The sequence below is a fragment of the Ictalurus punctatus genome, chromosome 23 (assembly GCF_001660625.3).
Source record: "Ictalurus punctatus breed USDA103 chromosome 23, Coco_2.0, whole genome shotgun sequence".
NCBI lineage: Eukaryota > Metazoa > Chordata > Actinopteri > Siluriformes > Ictaluridae > Ictalurus > Ictalurus punctatus.
This window is the reverse complement of record NC_030438.2, coordinates 13880386-13899064: the sequence shown is the minus strand read 5'-3', so window position 1 is coordinate 13899064 and position 18679 is coordinate 13880386. Positions and strand designations below refer to the sequence as shown.

At 37.3% G+C, this 18679-nt stretch overlaps 1 protein-coding gene across 1 annotated transcript; it reads left to right on the top strand.

Annotated features, from left to right (window-relative positions):
• The first annotated feature begins 336 nt into the window (after window positions 1-336).
• tbrg4 (transforming growth factor beta regulator 4) lies at window positions 337-17684 on the top strand. The gene is made up of 12 exons (XM_017453231.3): window positions 337-496; window positions 2670-3147; window positions 4051-4232; window positions 5069-5210; window positions 7006-7180; window positions 7729-7886; window positions 9220-9330; window positions 9482-9626; window positions 10636-10872; window positions 11000-11111; window positions 11744-11858; window positions 16728-17684. Exons 2-12 carry the CDS (start codon window positions 2734-2736, stop codon window positions 16827-16829), a joined length of 1893 nt encoding a protein of 630 aa, XP_017308720.1. The 5' UTR covers window positions 337-496; window positions 2670-2733; the 3' UTR covers window positions 16830-17684.
• The last annotated feature ends 995 nt before the right edge of the window (window positions 17685-18679 follow it).

The window sequence follows — 18679 nt, the reverse complement described above, 5'->3', positions numbered from 1 at the left end:
GATCCAGAATTCTACACCAGGATTGGCTGGTACTATCCGGGGTCCTTTGTCAAGATTGGCTAGTTACAAGCTGATAATAAGTGTAACCAATCGAAAAGGCGTTTTAAAGAAGAGGCGGGGTTTGGGGGAATACGGGTGTGGGGAAGTGTATCGCAAATGCTAGCATGTGGACCAATGTGAACTTCTCGGCTTGCACATCCGGTAGCAAATTTAATTTCAAAATAAAAGCAGGTACGTCTTAAGTGTATATAAAATCTACTACATTAACACAAGAACACGGCAATTTCGGACGTGAATGTACTGTAAAACGTTTTTTTTTTTATGTATGAGTAAACGGACAGGTTTATCAAAACAACGCGAACTGAAGAGTGAACAACTGTCGCGCAACAATGACGTCATACTTACGCAACAGGGTTACGACAATATTCCGCGCCTTCCAATGCTAATTCCATGTGAATGTCGCCGGGTCTGAAATTTTGACACAGAAATTGACAAGGTAAGATATGCTCATGGTTTATAATTATTGTTCAAAGTCTGTTTTGTAGGTAGAGAGCAATAACTGCATTGGAGGTTGAAAAAATCTTGTTAGTTGACAGTTAAAGTCCGGTAGCGTCACTACTGCGGCAAGGTCAGAATTCTTCCTTATTGAGAAGCTATTTATTCGTCTGTTCAAAACCTGTAATATAATTTTAATACCGCATGTTAAAAGCGTTTCTGTTATCCCTGTAGGGAAACAGTAAACTCTATCATGTATACTATTAATAAATAAATAGAAATGTCATGTTTACCTACAGTCTCTTGCATTAATATTCAGGAAGTTTGTGTAAAGTTTTTTTCATCTGAATGCATTGATTTTTTTTAAACACTTGTACGTCGATTAAAAAAAGTTACACAAAAATGTCCATGTCCAAAAACTGTCAAAAAGATTATATATTAATAATTTTTCCATTTTCACTGACGTCGATTTATTTTTATTTTTTTTACCAGCATCAGTTCTAATCATAATTACCAAACATTCATTTATTTTCAGAATTGTAACACTTTAAATGCTGGTTTGTTTACATAATGCCATAGATTTTGTTTCCTTTGATTATTACTGTCTTTGATATGTCAGTGATTAACAACATTATTTTTGATGCATTCATATATTATTTGCATACATAAATGTTGCCGTTTGAATGGGTTTCAATGGGGTCATTTTTGTCCTTAAGGTCCTGAGTGTAACTATTTTCGTGTACCTAGTTTAAAATAGATTTATGAAAGCAAATGAGGATGAAATATTAAATTCCAATAGAAATGCACACCTTTTGCAAACGTTTATGCTGTTTGCATTAACACAGACAAAATGTTTTTTTTTTTAATAATGAATGACAAAAATGTCCATAAGGATGCACAAGAGTTAAAACAGTAGATATTTTGCTAGCTTTGCCAGTTGATATTCTTTCAATGATTATTCCAACCATATTGGAATTGCATTTGTATGAATACATTCACATATATATTAAAAACAATAATAAAATAAAGCATTGATCTGGTGATGCTTTCTGTAATGGAGATAGTTAACACTCATGGAAGGAATCTCCAGCGTCAGCACTTTGTAACAGTCATTTCAGGGTCTTCGGGACAGGAGTTTAGTTTCTCGGTAACATGACAAGCTGGAAAAAAAATGTCATTAAAGCAAGAGAAAAACATTCTATAACGTAAGTGATAACAGGAACTTGTTGGGTGGATGTTACAACACTTTTTACACAACACACAATTCTAATGGTTGAAAGAATGGCATCAATCAACCGACAAAGCTGGCAAAATATCCTATTGTTTGCAAAAAAAAAAAACCCATCCTATTGCCTTCTGATTAAAAATTTTTTAAAAAATTACACTGTCATTTACACAAACTTCCTGATTGTTAAAGCAAGACACTGCAGGTGAACATGGCATTGTTTTACTTATAGCATAGGGTACATTTATGGCATTAGGTAAATGCCCTTATCTCTTTTATACAACTGAGCAATTGAGGGTTAAGGGCCTTGCCCAAGGACCCAACAGTGGTAGCTGGGGCTTGAACTCCTGACCTTCTGATCAGTAACCCAGAGCCTTTAACCTCTGAGCCACCACTGCCCATAGAGTTTATTATATATTTATTATGTTTATTAAAATGATATTATAGATTTTGAACTGACGAATAAATAGCTTCTCAGTAAGGAAGAATTCTGACTTTGTTGTAATGGAGGCACTACCAGACTGTTTAATTTGTTGACCTATTAGAGGAATAAATAACTTCAGGACACACTGTTCTTGGAAAATAATCAGCATCGGGGTGGTAACAGTAAGTCCTCTTTGTATCACGCCACCTCAGTGTGAATAAATTTTCCATAACAGCAAGCTTCATCTGGGTTTATTCCTTAATTAAAGTTTTAATATCTTATCCAGATCTTGAATGATTTGTATATAAATATGCCAAGTAATCTTAACAGTATTCTGGGAGAAGTATATAAAAATATTCTTTTATTCTAGTATAGCTGTTTTTTTTCTTGTATGTGTTTTGTTTTTTTTGCTTTTACTTCCTTTTCTGCCTTATATCTCAGGCTTGACTTGTTTATTTAATTTTCTGTCTTTCTACATCTCAATCTTCATCTCATTCTATCTGTCTATCATCAACTTCCTGTTAGAGCTGCTCGGCCAATATGTGGATGCCAAATCTTGATTTCTAGTCACTCAGTTGCATCACTGAAGATGGCCAGCAGGTTTTTGAGCCGGTGCACTCGCCTTTTGGCCATATGCCCTCAGGCCTCTTCATCCGCCAGCCGTCTTCATACGCTCACAACTCACCCACTCACAGAGTATCCACCCTGGTCCCAGTCCCTAATCCTGCCCTCCATCAGGCACGTGAGTCTGGCTGCTGGTCCAGTGCAGGCAGATGAGCCAAACATCACATTTACACGCACAGAACTGGATATTCGTGTCGAGAAAGCGACCACACCACAGGAAGTGTTGTCTTTGTGGGCGGAACAAGGCGGCTCTGCTAATCAAGCGGGCATGTGTCTGGTCCAACTGAGCCGATTAGCAGTGGAAAAGAAAGATATCGACAGGGCGAATATCCTTCAGGACCCTCGCTGTGCGGATCTGCTAGAGGCTTTGAACTCTCAGGTAAGTGATGGTACAGAGAGATGCGCATTAAAGCAACAGTGTGTGAATGCTAAAGCTGTTTCACTTCCGTCCACATCATGGGATTCAGATATTCATTTAGGAAGACATTTTATAGATCGCTCAGGCATTCGAAGATATTTTTATATGGGATGACGTGATAAAAAAAAAAATAAATGAAATAAAACCTCAAACTGCATTCAGTCAGGTTACACACTGTTGTTTCTGTTCTTGCCCCATATCTATAATATGCTATATCTGTAAATTGAGACTTTATAGAATTATAGAGGTTTTAGAATTATAATTATAGAATTATAAGGTGCTAGACAGCAAGTATTTATACAGTATATCGAATTTCACACACAATTCAGTGGCAATTCAGTGTGCTTTACTTGGCAAAGTGAAAGAACATCAGGATTTTTTAAAAGATAGAAATAAGACAGGTGAATATGTAGCTGTAAGTGGTGATCTGCAGGGTCCAAGCACCTTCACATATAGCAGCTCTAGTGAACAGTCCTTGTCAAGTTACATAGGACAAAAAAGAGGCTATAGATTTCATGATGGTAGCTCAGTGCTAACCCTGTGAAATGCCTACTGAAATCTGATTGGCTGATGGCAGCCATTTGTAATCAGTAATCCCGTCCCCATAAAATAAAATATAAAATCCACTTACAGATTACAGAAATCGCCTTACAGTTTCAAGGTCTTCTCAAAAAAAATAACCATGTCATGACCTGGGGATCTCCTATAAACATGTGTATGTTTCCTGCTCTAACTCACTCGTCATGTCACTATTAAGCTCTTCGTTAGCCGTGTTGGAGCATAAAAGTGTTTATAGCATGGGCTTTCCAGTCACTGTAGTTGTAAAATGGAGTGGCGTCTTTTTTGTTTGTGTGTTTGTTTTAGGTGAACGGTGTCTGGAATGGCACACTGGTTTCTGTCTTGCGTGCTCTCTCCATTCTTGGTGTCCCTTCCACCGCTGCAGTGATGAGTTCTCTCCAGACGGAGGCACTGTGGAGGCTCCGACGCTTCAACTACCGCCACCTTTCCTCTCTGGCGGACTGGGCGTCAGGCTGGAAGAGTCAGGGGTAAACACGAATATTAAGTAAAGCACTAGCGTAATACAAGTCTTAATATTGATATATTTTCCTGTGGCTCTATCGACATGTCTTTTGAACATAAAGGTGTGAATGGGGATGGTTACTAAATCACACATCTGATTCTGATTCTGTTGATGGAGTGTTTGAATCAGGGATGCACAATATATCGTTTGTTAAACCATGTTGAAATATTGGCCTTTGCCGTATGTAAATGAGCCCACTAACTACTCCTAAGCAGTATTAACTACTAAATCATTGTGTTTGTTTGAATGATCCATAAAATGTTTGGTTAAGACAGTCAGGCCAGTCTTAAACCATGTATTTTAATCGGCTATAACAGTAGGATGCAAGTTTTTTAGATATCAAGCATTCCTGCTATGACTTGAATCCTTATAGTAATACTTTTGGTAATACATCCAGCTGTGAGGATTATACCATCTGTAAAACCACTAAGCTGTGCTGCAGTGCCTCCCTCCAGAAGTGGACTTTGACACTGTTGTATATTCACAGTAACTTCTGCAGAAAGTTATTTAATAAATCCAGTGATTTTTTTTAAAAAACACATTCATCGTGTATTACAATTTAAGGCTTAGTGTATCCGATTGATCTGGGCTCAGTCATGCCTTTTCTGGATAAAGTGTTTGGTGCATGTGTAGAGTAATCGGTGTTTGGCGTTATTGTTTCTCATCTGACGGATCAAAATTAGAGGTGGTTATATAAAATGAATCGATTATTCATGCCTATTACTAACTGTTTGGATGTGGATATTTACAGTTTGTATAAGTATGTTGCAGTACGGTTAGTTGTGTGCGTGTGTATGACAGACAGGGAGATGAGCTACTGACGTCTGTGCTGAAGCAACTGGAGCTGCGCTGGACAGAGCTGAATGACCCACGTACAGTCACCATGCTTATGACCCGAGCCGCAAGACTCTCCCCTCCGCTCATGGAAAAGCTGGAAGATAAGGTAAACACACACACACGTGGCCAATGTTAATCTATATGTAATTTATCAGTTTAATATTCACACAAATTGTACGTTCCATTAAGTCATGCATCACGTGATGGCGGTACGTGGTGTGAATTGGGCAGATTAGCAGTTTTAGTAATAGTAAGTGTGCAGGTCTCCTCAGCAGCTGTCCCTTCTGGACACAACCATTTCAAAGAATGATGATAAAAGTGCTACTAAAACTGCTACTAGTGATGGTTCAGGTAGGTCACAACCAAAAATATTTCATCTGTATCCAATATTAACAATATTACAATGTTACATTGCTTTAGTATGATTAGTGTTACATGGTGTTACCAGAGACATAGTGAAAACTACACTTTTCTGCTTTCTCAAGGCAATTTAGGTCATCTTTGGTCAGCTTATCTAGGTCAGCTTTGACTTATGAATTTGTAAACCTTGGTCTTGTGCGACAGTAGAAAAAAAGGCAGGACAACGATCTCTTTAGTCGATTAAAAAATGGCGGTGCTACTATTTATGAAGTAGTGGTGACACCGGTGTTCTACTGCTGGTTGGCACAGGTGTGGGGGTAAAAAAACAAAAAAAAATCACCGCTACATTCTCTCCACATTCTCTTTAATGTCAATAATAAAAATGTGAACACTGCTTTTTATACTGTACTGATACTCAGAGCTACAACCGTCTACAAATAACTCAGCTGATCAACAGTAATATCTTTTACTACAGTCTTAGAGTGTTTTGTATTCTGTCCAACATAAACATGGACATGAATCCACATGCATATGTGACAGTTGTATAATGTAAGCTTATACACTCAGCTGGGAGCTTAGGAATCCAAACATTTCTGAAATATAAATTCAGCCACAACTTGTTTTCTTATTTGTGCCGTTAGCATTGAGTCAGCCTGTCCACTGACATACTAGAATTTGTTTTGTGGTAAAATTTTGGGGGATGTTGTCAAAGCACATATTCATTTTCCACATGGACCATCTTCAGGCTGACGCAGCAAACAAGCGCACATTTCAGCATGGCATGTTTTTGAAGTTCTGTTTTTGCTGTTCTGAAGGCCAGAGCAGAGAGATAGATATATATATATATATATATATACACACAGGGTTCGTACAAGGTGCTTGAAGTGCTTGAATGTGGTGTTCTGAAATTTAAGTGCTGGAAAACTTTGAAAATAGATATTTTTATCTAGTTGTGCTTAAAAAGTGCTTGAATTATTTTATTATATATATATATACACACACACACACATACATATACAAAATCGCTAAATAACTTTAAAGTATTTATTTTCGATAGAACACAAATACGGTCCTTTCACTTAAAATATGACACCCCTCTGCAGCCCCTCCCCCTCCTCCTGCGATTGACTCTTTTATTTTTCATAGACCTCTCCGGTCCACTTTTCAGTCCCCTTAGCACATTTTTTTTTCTTTTTTTTTTTTCTTTCAAGAAAATTCAAGCAACATTTTGGGCAAATCTTAGCTACTTTCCATAGAAGAGACTCGCCAGTACTGCCCTGCAAGCGTGAGGTCTTTCTTCTCACAATATGAAATACATTTTCAGTAATATTACGGTATATAATTAGGTCTGTTTGTTTACCATTTGAACACAATTCACCCTGAATCAATGACCATATTGGATGTCTTGATCCTTGTAGCCATAAAAGCTAAAATTCCTAGTAGTAGTAGTCAGTCAAAGCAGTGGAAACCAAATTATGTGAGCTTACCATCCAGTATGGGTCCTGAATATCTAATGCTACCTTCTCATCTGTCTGCACCAGGCCCTGGAGTTGGCTGAGAAGTTCAGCAGCGAGGACATCCGCAGGGCGACGTTAGCCGTGGCATTGCAGGGCCGCCGATCGGTGCCACTCTTGCGTGCTCTGTCCTACCACCTGCACCAGAAACCATCTTCTGAACTCAGTACACCACTGCTGCTGGACATTGTGTTTGCATATGGTCAGTTAATAAAATGTACTTATGTTTTAGTCAGCGGCTTGTTTTTTAGCAAGTAGCTTGTTTCCAAACAGCTTTTAGAAGCATTTTACAGTCTTCCATGAGTTAGAGAAAACCTAACCTGCTAAGTCATATAACTGTAGTTTCTGTCACAGACACAGATTGTCATAGATTCTCAATTGGCTTGAGGTCTGGGCCTCTTGCACACTAAAACAGGTTTGCCCTGCACTTTACTCTGTCCAACCTGCCTTCAACCCAGACCAGTTTCCCATACCTTGCTGCTGAAAACATCCCCATGGATGCTGCCAACACCATACTTCACTGTGGGGATGGTGTTCGCAGAGTGATGAGAAGTTCCAGTTTGTAACTCTACAAAATGTGGAGTGGGGGGTGAATACTAACGCAAAGCACTGTAACAGCAGTGAGACATTTAACCATGTGTGCACCTGCATACATCTTGTATGATATTACCACGCAGTTTTGTTTCAGATGCTTTCAAGGTTGTTCAGATTCAAAGTCAACAGTTGCTCTTCTGATTTTCACTCCTGCAGGTAAGCTGCATTTCCACCAGACTCAAGTGTGCCAGAGAATGGCTGCTGAGCTTTTGCCCAGATTACCAGAGATGAGCTCCACTGATGTCATGCGCTGTTCAAAGTCTCTAGCCTTCCTGAAGTGGCTCCACCTGCCTTTGTTCGAGGGATTTACCCAGGTTTAAACCCTATTCATTCAACCAATCTACATATTAGATATGTTCTAGTAATTGGGTGTTTGATATATTACAATATACAAAGGAGCAACTGTTCAGTAAAATGCCAAAACATTCATCTGTTCTGTTTACCGGATGAGTGAAGTCTAAAAAAGCATGGCAGACCTGCTGTTTAGGCTGAGAAACACATTACAGTGAAAGATGCCTTGATTATATTTAGTTGGCAGCATAGACAGTGTTGCCAGGTCTGCATTTTTCACATGGAATGTAGCTACTTTTGACCATAAGCCTATGTAACTTAAATAATAACACATTAAATAGTTATTCTAGACACCTTGTTCTTTGATGCCAAAGTTAAGACAGGATGAGGTGTGCTGTTATAGGAAAATAATCAAAGGCAGGGTGGTGTGATGCAGCCAGACACAAAGAAGAGATGTTACCGCCCCAGAATGTATTATTTTCCAAAAACAGCACTTCCCAAAGTGTTTTCTTCCTCTTATACCACAGCAGTATGCCAATGATTAATGACACATCACGCTTTTTAAACTTTTATAATTACATTTGATGTTGTGGAATGTCTGCAAAACACTTTAGCTCCTGCTATAACTTGGCTTATAGAAGCTATAAACAGTCGTTTCCTCACCAGCCTCTATTTTTATTTTCTGTCTCTCTTGAAGTTAATAAGACAAGAGAGAAAAAAAAACACCCAGCTTTTCATGTTACAGAGAAACCAGAAATGCAAAGTCATCTGTCCTGAAGACTCTCCCATAGCGGAAAAAACTTCACAGAGCACTGACACTGGAGACTCAATATATGTCCATAAATAAAATTTAAAAACATTGTATATTGAATGACCGTTTTTAATTAATTTATTACTAAACTTGGATTATGTGGGGTATCCGCTAGTGAATGAGATGTTACTATAGAAACAATACGAGGAGCACTTTAATATAATATAATATAATATAATATAGTAAAACTGTGTGATTTAAATTAGAGTTGCCATATACAAGATATTAGATACATGATGCATGATAATAGATACATGATATTAGATACGTGCTGCAAAAAAATAAAATCGTGCAGATGGCACCTGGTGTCATTATTTAAGATGCTGTAATTCATAGGGAAAAGATTATGCCACAAGTAGCAATCATGGTGAAGGAGCTTACTAAAGTTCTCAAGGAAAACATTATTGAAATGAATCAACAGCTTATGACCAATCAGATTAGAGAATTCCGACAGCACTGTTGTGAAAGAGTGTATTCGTAAATGACAATAGTACATGTCAACATGTAGATTTTAAAAATACATTGTCCTTCTTGCTACCATTTAGCACTTCGTGAAAAACAGTGAAAAGTACAGCACGTTACAGATGTGTAACCTCCTCATGTCCTTCGCCAAGCTCAACTTCCAGCCCAGTAACAAGGAGCCATTTTTCATGAAGGTAACCAATCAGAAGTGGGATGTGAGATTAAGTAAATTATACTAAGTGTTATTGGTTGATTATTAACAACCAATTTTATTTTATTTGTCGTGTGTGTGTGTGTGTGTGTGTGTGTGTGTGTGTGTGTGTGTGTGTGTGTGTGTGTGTGTAGGTTCATGAAGCTTTGGAAAGTTCCTGGCAGAGCTTGGAACCTTTTGTACTGACTGATGTAGTTTGGGCTCTCTGCGTGTTCCAGCAGGCCAAACCCGAGTTTATTGCAGCTGTTACAAATCCTGAGTTTCAGAGCAAAGTTACAGGTGAGAGCGACTGAATAACAGAACATACAGTTCCAGGGAACCTAAATCTGTGATTTATTTGCTTTCTAATTAGGTTAATATTGATCTTGGGAGGGTCATGAAGTACGCAATGATGGAATGTATGAATAATTTGTGACATTCACTATCTTATACTACTCTTTTCTCTTGTTTCATTTTAAAGCAGCAGTCCTAAGACATCACAAGATGATATTGATTGTTCTGTTCAAATGTTTATCAAAACCATATGCTCCTGCTGGATTAGAGTCAAAAAATAAATGAGTGAGCAAAATAAACACAGAAGTTTGGTATCATAGAAACATTTTTTAAAAATTTGCACCTTTTCCCTAGAACTTGAAACGTCAAATATGCAACACAATTTTTTTTTATATTTTCCAAAATATCTTGATATTGTTTCAGATATATTTATATATATTTTTAAACATGTATGTATGTATGTATGTATGTATGTATGTATGTATGTATGTAAATATTTATGGTAAATATATTTGGTAAATTCAAGTGAAAGACACACTCACTAGCCTTCAGTTAATTCAGTTAATGGTCACAACAAACATCAGAATGAGGCAAGATGTGATCTCAGCATGGATATTCTTACAAGACAATCTGGTTTGAGTATTTCAGAAACTGGTGAGCTACAGGGATTTTCACACACAACAGTCTCTAGAGTTTACACAGAAGGATTTGAAGAAACAAAACGTTGAGCATCAGTTCTGTCAGTGGAAATGCCTTGTTGATGAGGGAGGGGTACATGTGTTCCTATTAAAGTGTATGTGTACATAAATCTGTGCAGTTTGCCTTTACTTGCTGTTTCATCTAGCCGCATGATGTCAGCAGATACCTGTTGCGGGATTTTTTGCAGTGAAGTCTTTTTTTTTTCCCCAGCTCCACCTGTTCAGACTTCATAATCAGTCAATTATTCAAACAGTCATGTCAGTTTTGCATGTCCTATCACTAAGTATAACGAATTTCTCTATTTCTTCACCACAAGGTGGCAGTGGTGCTCGTGCAGAGAACTACACACTGAAGGTGCTTCATATTGCTGCCTCGGGACAGCTAGAATCTGGCATCCAAAACACTGTGCCCCTTCCAGCAGTCCTTGAAAAGCACGACAAGCCCAGCCTAACACCCGTTCAGAGCACCCTACACAAAGCCCTCCAGATCCTCACCGAAAATCGCACCAAAGCCCTGCGCAAAGACATCAGCACGATGTATGGGTGGAATATAGGTGTGCTTGTGTTAACTGTCACTCTGTGCTGTAGCAAATTTTGGAAGATTTAACAGTGAAGCATACGAAGAGCCAGATTATGGTGTATTTATTTATAATTGATTCGTTTTGATCTGCCACTATTTAGATGCAGAAATGGTGGTGGATTCAGAGAATAAGCCCATAGACCTGGAGAACCTGGAGGCACCACATTTACCTGGAGGGGGCGGCACAGAGCGCTTACCTCAGGGAGCACGAAGGTAAGGGTAAAAAAAAAATCCTGATCCTAATGTTAACCTTGACTACATTTAAACAATGAAGATGCTAAAAAGTGTTAAATACATTTCCAAGATAATAATCGTGTGTAGAATATCTATATATGTAGATGAAATGAATTACACTGCAAATGCATTGGTTTTTCTATGAACTGTGCAATATTACCTGTGTTTTTATGTACCAGCCTGTGTTTGGCTAGTATACAAAAAAAACTGTTATGGACAGCCTGTGTGTGTGTGTGTGTGTGTGTGTGTGTCTGTGTTTTTCTCAGCTTGTCTGTATGTCTGTCTGACTGCCTGTCTGTCTTTCTATGTACTTGTATATCTTTATTTGTCTCTCTGTTTTGGTCTGTATGTGTCTCTCTGTCTGCCTGTTTGTCTGTGTGTCTTTTTCTTTCTATTTGTATGTCTGTCTGTCTGTTGGTCTGTCTTTTTCTGTCTATCTGGATGTCTGCTTGAATCTGTCTGTGTGTCTGGTTGGTTCTGAGTGTGGCAGACTGTCTGCCTGTCTGTCTGAGCCTTTCTGCCTATTGTATTCGTTAAAATTATAGTTATTTATGCCCAAAAGATTCATCATAGTCATCGTGTTATATTTTTCGTCTGTGTGTTTTGTTTAGGTTGGCTTTCATGGCTTGGGAGTTCCCTCATTTTACCTCCAGGAGCAAAGATCTCCTGGGCCGCTTCGCCATGCAGAAGCGCCACCTGCAGCTGGCCGGGTTTCTGGTAGTGGAGGTAGGTCACGAAGTGAGAGAGGGAAAGATGGAAAGAACAAAAAAAGCAGCAAAACATGAGGGAGGAGAACAATACGTGAATTTGCAGAGTTTTGTGGGGTTGTTTGTGGAAAACTACTCTGAATTGGTGAAATTGCAGTTGCACAAACTATTTTTGAACAGTCTTTATAAGTGATGAGACCTTTTTAGCTGTGCTCATATTCAACACGTGAATCAAAGAGGGCTTTGACTAAATGCGCATTGGGTTGACATCAGATGATGCGTCTTGGCCCAAATATGCATAAAATCTGCAGTAATTTTGAAAAATTGCAAGCTTCAGTGAGTATTGCGGAGTTTCCTTGATTTTTTTGCGTTAATTTCTGCGATCACACGGACTGCTTTTTAGAGGCTAGTTAGCAGTTACCTTATGCTCCCAGGGACCAGTTAACTTATGCTAGGTCCAAATAGCGTATACATCCATTACATCCCCCTACTTTCAAGGTGTTCTTTCAAACATGGCAAAATCTACAAAACTGCACACATGAATACAAAAGCATAGGAGAATCTGTATGCACGTCATATATCATCGTGGTTACATGAAGATATTACTTTACAGGGGCGGAAAAAAAAAGAATCTGTAGCTTTTAGCATGCTAATTATTTGAAGCCATTCTGTACATTTTAGATTAGATACAATACCAGGTGTTTTACATATACAGACAACTAACATGTGCTACCATGTTACTGTGTGTGTCATGTTGCTCAAGGCATGCTTTTCGTATATTACTGATTTTATATCACTGATTTTCATATATTTCTCTGTACTTGACATTGCTGTCAGCCACGGCTAACATGGATTAGCAACGTTCGCTCTGCAGCATCTGGCATAGCAGATTGTCCCATGCTAGGTTTAAAAATAGCATCAATAGCACAGAGCTGCAGAACAGGATTGAGTCTCTCTCTTTCTCTCTCTCTCTCTCTCTCTCTCTCTCTCTCTCTCTCTCTCTCTCTCTCTCTCTGCAGCATTTAGGATAATCCTGTTAGAACTGGATTGACTTGGCTGGTTCTTCTATTTGTTCAGACTGAAAAATGATTAGTCAGTATTATAGCTTGAAATAAAAGTGAGCAAAATAGTTCCAGGTATGGATTGGACAGGCTGTTTGTTTTTCCTTTTAGTTTTCTATATTTGCAAACTTCTCAATGCTTCACTTTTCTTGCATTTCAGTGCTTCTTAGCATTTAATCTAGGGATACCAATCTTACTGTACATGCAGATTTAATTGTGGTGTCTGCTTAGTTCACATTTTCAAAGAGGACACCAATAATTGCTATGTAACACTGTAGCAGTACAGGTAAATTAAATAACTTCTACAATTGTTTTTGCAAATGTTCATAAAAGAAAAAAAATAGTGGAGTGCCTTGACAGAAGAGTGGAGGTTATTATAAAAGCAAAATTGGGGACTAAAAACTTTTGGCCATATATTGTAAAAACATAGAATTGAAAGAGGGTGTACTTTCTTTTTCCCATGATTGTATAATGATATGCTTGGATAAATACAGACTGGTGATGAATTAAAGGAAACCCTGGCAGGATTGTTATGCTGAGGGAGCAATTAATTTTAGCTGGCATGGCTTATTTCCACTTGTTTGCGTAGAGAGAAGGGTCGCTGCAAATCAATACAAAGTTCTTCGGTCTGATCACCTTTATCCTACGATGAAACATTCATATCCTGAGGATAAGACCGTACCCATTCACAGAGCATGAGGGCTCACTGAATGGGTTGATGGGTATGAAAATGATTTAAATCTTATGCTTTGGCCCTCACAGTCATGAGATATCAACCCAATCGAACACCTGTGTGAAATTTTGGACTGACGTGAGCCAGTATAACAAATGCAGTGGTTAATGCAATCAGTTATCTAGAACCTTGTTAGCCAAGTGTGATTTTTCTTTGATCATGTTTGTGGATAGCTACACGCCATAGCCACAAGCTACCTGTAACCAGATATCGGCCCTCAAAATGTCTGTGATGCTTCTGCAAAATGGTGAAGCATGCTTACAAACACAGTTTTGTTACAATAAATGACAATATAAACAGGAAATGGTCAACAGAACCGGCTGAATTCATCAGCAATTATTTCCTCACGGAAGTGTGGAGATGACGACGAGGCTTGGGAGTAAACCATATAATTCTTTCAAATTTGGCAGTGATGTGTTTGTTTGTTTGTTTTGTTTTGTTTTGTTTTGTTTTGTTTTTTTTTGGGGGGGGGTTCATATAAATAGATTTGGTTATAAAGGTAGAGGTAGGTGAGGCATATTTCAATGGAATTGGAATGAAATCTTTAAATGCAATTTTCTCCTTTTTTGCTTTTTCTAAAATGCTAGAACTTTACTTCTGGTTGAGATATGTGCAAAATAGAAACATATTTTGATTCAGGAGGATGTGTAGATTTTGTAAGGGATAATCCACAGCTAGGTGTGCATTACACGATTTTGATGCACAGCGTGGAGGAAAAGAAGCGGAGGGTGGTTGCCTCTGCACTGTGCATCAAAATCGTGTAATGCACACCTAGCTGTGGATTATCCTGCTTATATTCTCCTGTTTGCAGTGCAAAATGTGACTGAAAGGATAAAAGTAATGGTTAATTTTTGTTAGTTATTTTATATACGAGGTTATTAGATCTAGAATTCTGCCCACACTAAATCATAAACAGTAGTGTTATAAGATTACATTTATTTGAATGAATTATAATAATTTGTTATTAAAGAGAGAGCAAGAGATTGTGTATGTGTAATTTACCTGTGTCTGTGCTGGATCTCTACTAATAATGAAGCTGTGAGTTTAACTGTGCAACTGTAACTGTATGTTACTATGGTTACAGTCATTTATAGGCAGCACATTAATTTAGAACGGTAATAAAACTGACTGGAACTACCTGTGCATTCAACTGTTTAAACTCACACCTTCCAGCCAATCAGAATCAAATATTCAGACAGACCATATAATGATAGGGCTGCACGATTATGGCCAAAATGATAATCCCGATTATTTTGATTAATATTGAGATCTAGATTATTTTTCATGATTATTCATTGATTTTAGGGACAACATATTTTTATTGCACTTTCACATTTAAATAAACAGACCGCTGCTTTCACCTCCATGATGTGCTACATTCCTGCTAATGTACAAATCTTTGCATCAAATTAGACTGATACTTAAATTTCATGATCTTGTAGAAGCAAAATATAAATAAAATTTACCCAAAATATAGGATAAGTAAAAATAAAAATGCCATCAACCAAATGAAAATATGTGATCAAATATAACAATATGCAACCAAATGAAACCAATTCAGGCATATGCAGAAAAGGCAATAACAGTGTTTACAGGAGGAGAGACGCTAGAGATTTTCTTTTAGGAGCACTTGTGAACCTAATTACAAAAATTTAGGACAGTTGAAGTTTTTTTTATTTTATTATTATTTTTATTTTTTTTAGAGAGATGGTAACATTAATGTGCCACAATTTAACACACAAGTAGGCATGAGAAAACTTGAGCTGGTCAATTATGACAGAATTTAGGAACATATTGTGAGCCATGACAAATTAATTTACCTTCTGATAAACTAAATGTAATATTTTCAGTTAATTTTACAGACTGTATTTTAAAAAAACAAACGTTAACCTGTTCCACCTTGTAAACAAATACAATAAACATCAATGTTCGGTGTTTGAAGTCTGCTCCTCTTAAATATATTTAAAGCTACACGATTAGACATTTTCCGCTGTCATGGTTCTGGACTGGAGTCAGTTCTCGAACAGCTCTGAGTAAATTGTGTATATATCTGAATAATGTCATATAGGATGTGATTGGGTGAGTTCATTTACCCGTCAGATGCAAAGCGCTTTATTTTAATGGTGTTCATTAGGGATTTTTACGACTGAAACCGATCCAGATACCAATCTTTTTGTTTAAGCTCTGCGCATGGTCACTGTTAATTGAATTAAAATAATAGCAATGAGAAATACTGTTGGTTAATTGATAAATAAACAAGCATAAAATATTTATTTTTAAATATCTTAAACAATAAATAGTCCTAATTAAAAGTAGACTAACACAAGCATGATCCATATTAGGTAAAAGGCTAATAGCTTTCTAAGGAAATAGTGAACTAAGCTTAATGTCAAATTGATATTAAATGCAACCCATAGTAATTAACATTATTTAATTTCTCATTTTATTTATATTTTATGACGTTATTATAATATCTATTTTTTATCTATATTTGTAGATGCATTTTGGACTTCCTGTAGTTTTTATTCCGATTGTATTGTATAACTCCGAAGAGGTCACTCACACCGGTGTGAATAAATATTTATTCAGTCGCACAAAGTACTGTTCAGTTGCAAATGCGATTGAAACGGTCATACTGTAGAGCCCTGAGTTTATCTGCAAAGTTTTTTCCTGTTCGGCGTGATGAGGTTTAATGTCCCCGACAACCTCTGTAGTGCCATGTAACATCATGATTTACCCTTGCGCAAGCGCTGGAACTCGCAGTGAAATTGGCAGCTCGAGCGCTAAAATGCTAACTCCATTTCTGGATTTGGCATTTACAAAAAGACGTCATCCCTGCGCCACTCTATCTGATTGGCTGTAAGTTTAGGAAGCGCTTGATTTGATCTGCAGCGGAGTTTTCTATGAGCGGAGGACGAACTTTACACGTCAATATCGCAGTCGATCATGTTCATTTAATCGTGGGCAGTCAAAATCGTAATCGCGATCAATATTCAATTAATTGTGCAGCCCTATATAATGATAAGGCAAATGTCAGAATTGGACCATGTGAAACATTTCCCAGGCCACACGTGACCTCTGCGTCTCTCTTCAGGTTCCATACTTCGAGTGGCTAGAGTTGAAGACTGATTGGCAGCGAGTGTCCTATCTGAAGGATAAGATCGGGAAGGCTGTAGCTGAGGACATGGCTAAGTGAGCTTCTGGACTGCAGCACATCCAGAAGAGACCACAGACCAAAGCAGAACTTCAGAATCAAACAGCAGGGCAAATAAATTTGGCTACAGAGTTGTTTACATCCAACCAGAGAATGAAGATCATAAAACATTAGTTTATTCACCCATAATAAATGTTCATGGACATGGATCTTCAGGATCTTCCTGCTGAAATGATATAACACTGAACACTCTTCTTAACTCATCGCTAAATAATAATTATGATGCCACAAAATGATTTTATTATGAATATCAGAGGTCCCAAGGGTTCCAAGGTATTACTAGAATTCTGTATACTGCTATGTGAAAATCTGCTTGATATCAAGCTCATTTCTAAAAATGTAGATTTGTTTCAAGCTGTAATTGAAACCAATCAGTTTTTTTCAGGTGTATACATCTTTACCTGGTCATTATACAAATTAATCCTGGTTGTGTCCTTTACGTTTTTTTATTTTATATGTATACAAATCAGAAGAACAAATTCAGCTTCTAGCATCATACTCCGATAAACAGACTTTATACTGGTCATAATAACCAGCCAGACAAAACAATCAGTTCTAAAAACTGTAAAGGATGTCTCCTTGGAGAACTCATTCCACGAATAATAAACTCCCACTTACCAGTTGTGATGTGGTTGCCTAGACAACAGGATAGGGCTTTCCTTGTTGCCAAGGAGACAGTCGATGAGGCTGCTTAAAACTGAATGGGGTGTGCTCAGATCTAAGAGTTTGAAACATTTAAAAACATGTTGTTGTTTTTTTACACATGAAATGTATGATTCAGTCATCATTGTGAAGGACAGCATATGGACAGAATAAAATGTTATTTAAACTATTGAATTTGGTTTATATCTGGGTATTTGTGATTATGAATCAGCAAACGGTATATTATTATATATTCAGATGCTTACTAAGCATGGCAAATGTGTGTGGGGGGGGGTGTTTAGGATATTGGATTAAAGTAACAAGCATGTTAACAGTTAATGGATGGAGATTATTTGAATTTGGAGTTAATCCAATTTAAATATTTGGCCCTGAACAATTTTATTTTCATTGAGATTTTATCACTGAACGAGTGATAAATACCCATTCGATTTGATCTGATTCGATTTTAGTGAAACTCAGACAAACTATGTAGGAGGAATTCAAAAAAGTATTTTTTTCAGAAAATTCAAAATGGCGGATTCATTTTCACTATGGAAAATTACGTCTTATGGTGCATTTGACCTGACATGAGCCAAGAAGTAAGAGGAGGGGGGGGAATAAAAAAAAATTTTAATTGCCTAATATTTGGTAGGAAATGAATCAAATTAATAAAACATATTAATATTTAGAATCTGTCTGTATCCAAGCCATCCTGATTTTAATATTTTATAAGGGGAAAATGCTATTCTTTCCCCACACCCACTATTGGTATTTTGTAATACAGCCATGTCTGTAGTGTAACCTTCAACAGTGAGAATAAAAATCTAAAATATAGATAATTTAATGGAAAACGCTATATTTCACCAACTACTTAAAATTTTTTGTGAATGTTGAATTTATTCCAGGTCTTTCCCCTATGTCTGTAAGGAGTGACTTACAGACATGGACAAAAAAATAATTGTGATTATAAAGAAACAACTAGTGTTGTAGTATTGTACATGTTTTGCATTTTATTTATTTGTATGTTTGTTTGTTTATTTGTTTAACTTATGTACTTCAGCCTTTACAAAGACCTGGCGCCGTCTCTCTCCACTGTACAGCCACCTTCTTGCAAGGTCGTAGGAGAAGCCACATCATGCCACATCATCAGACCCCTCACATGTTTAAAAGGATCTCTTCACCATCCTCAT

Bases quoted from the DNA above. Each gene is read 5' to 3' on its own strand.
- tbrg4 (XM_017453231.3), top strand. From the start codon at position 2,734: ATGGCCAGCAGGTTTTTGAGCCGGTGCACTCGCCTTTTGGCCATATGC. The intron at 7,887-9,219 runs GTTTAAACCCTA...GCTACCATTTAG, and splicing joins TGTTCGAGGGATTTACCCAG to CACTTCGTGAAAAACAGTGA. The intron at 11,859-16,727 runs GTAGGTCACGAA...GTCTCTCTTCAG, and splicing joins CCGGGTTTCTGGTAGTGGAG to GTTCCATACTTCGAGTGGCT.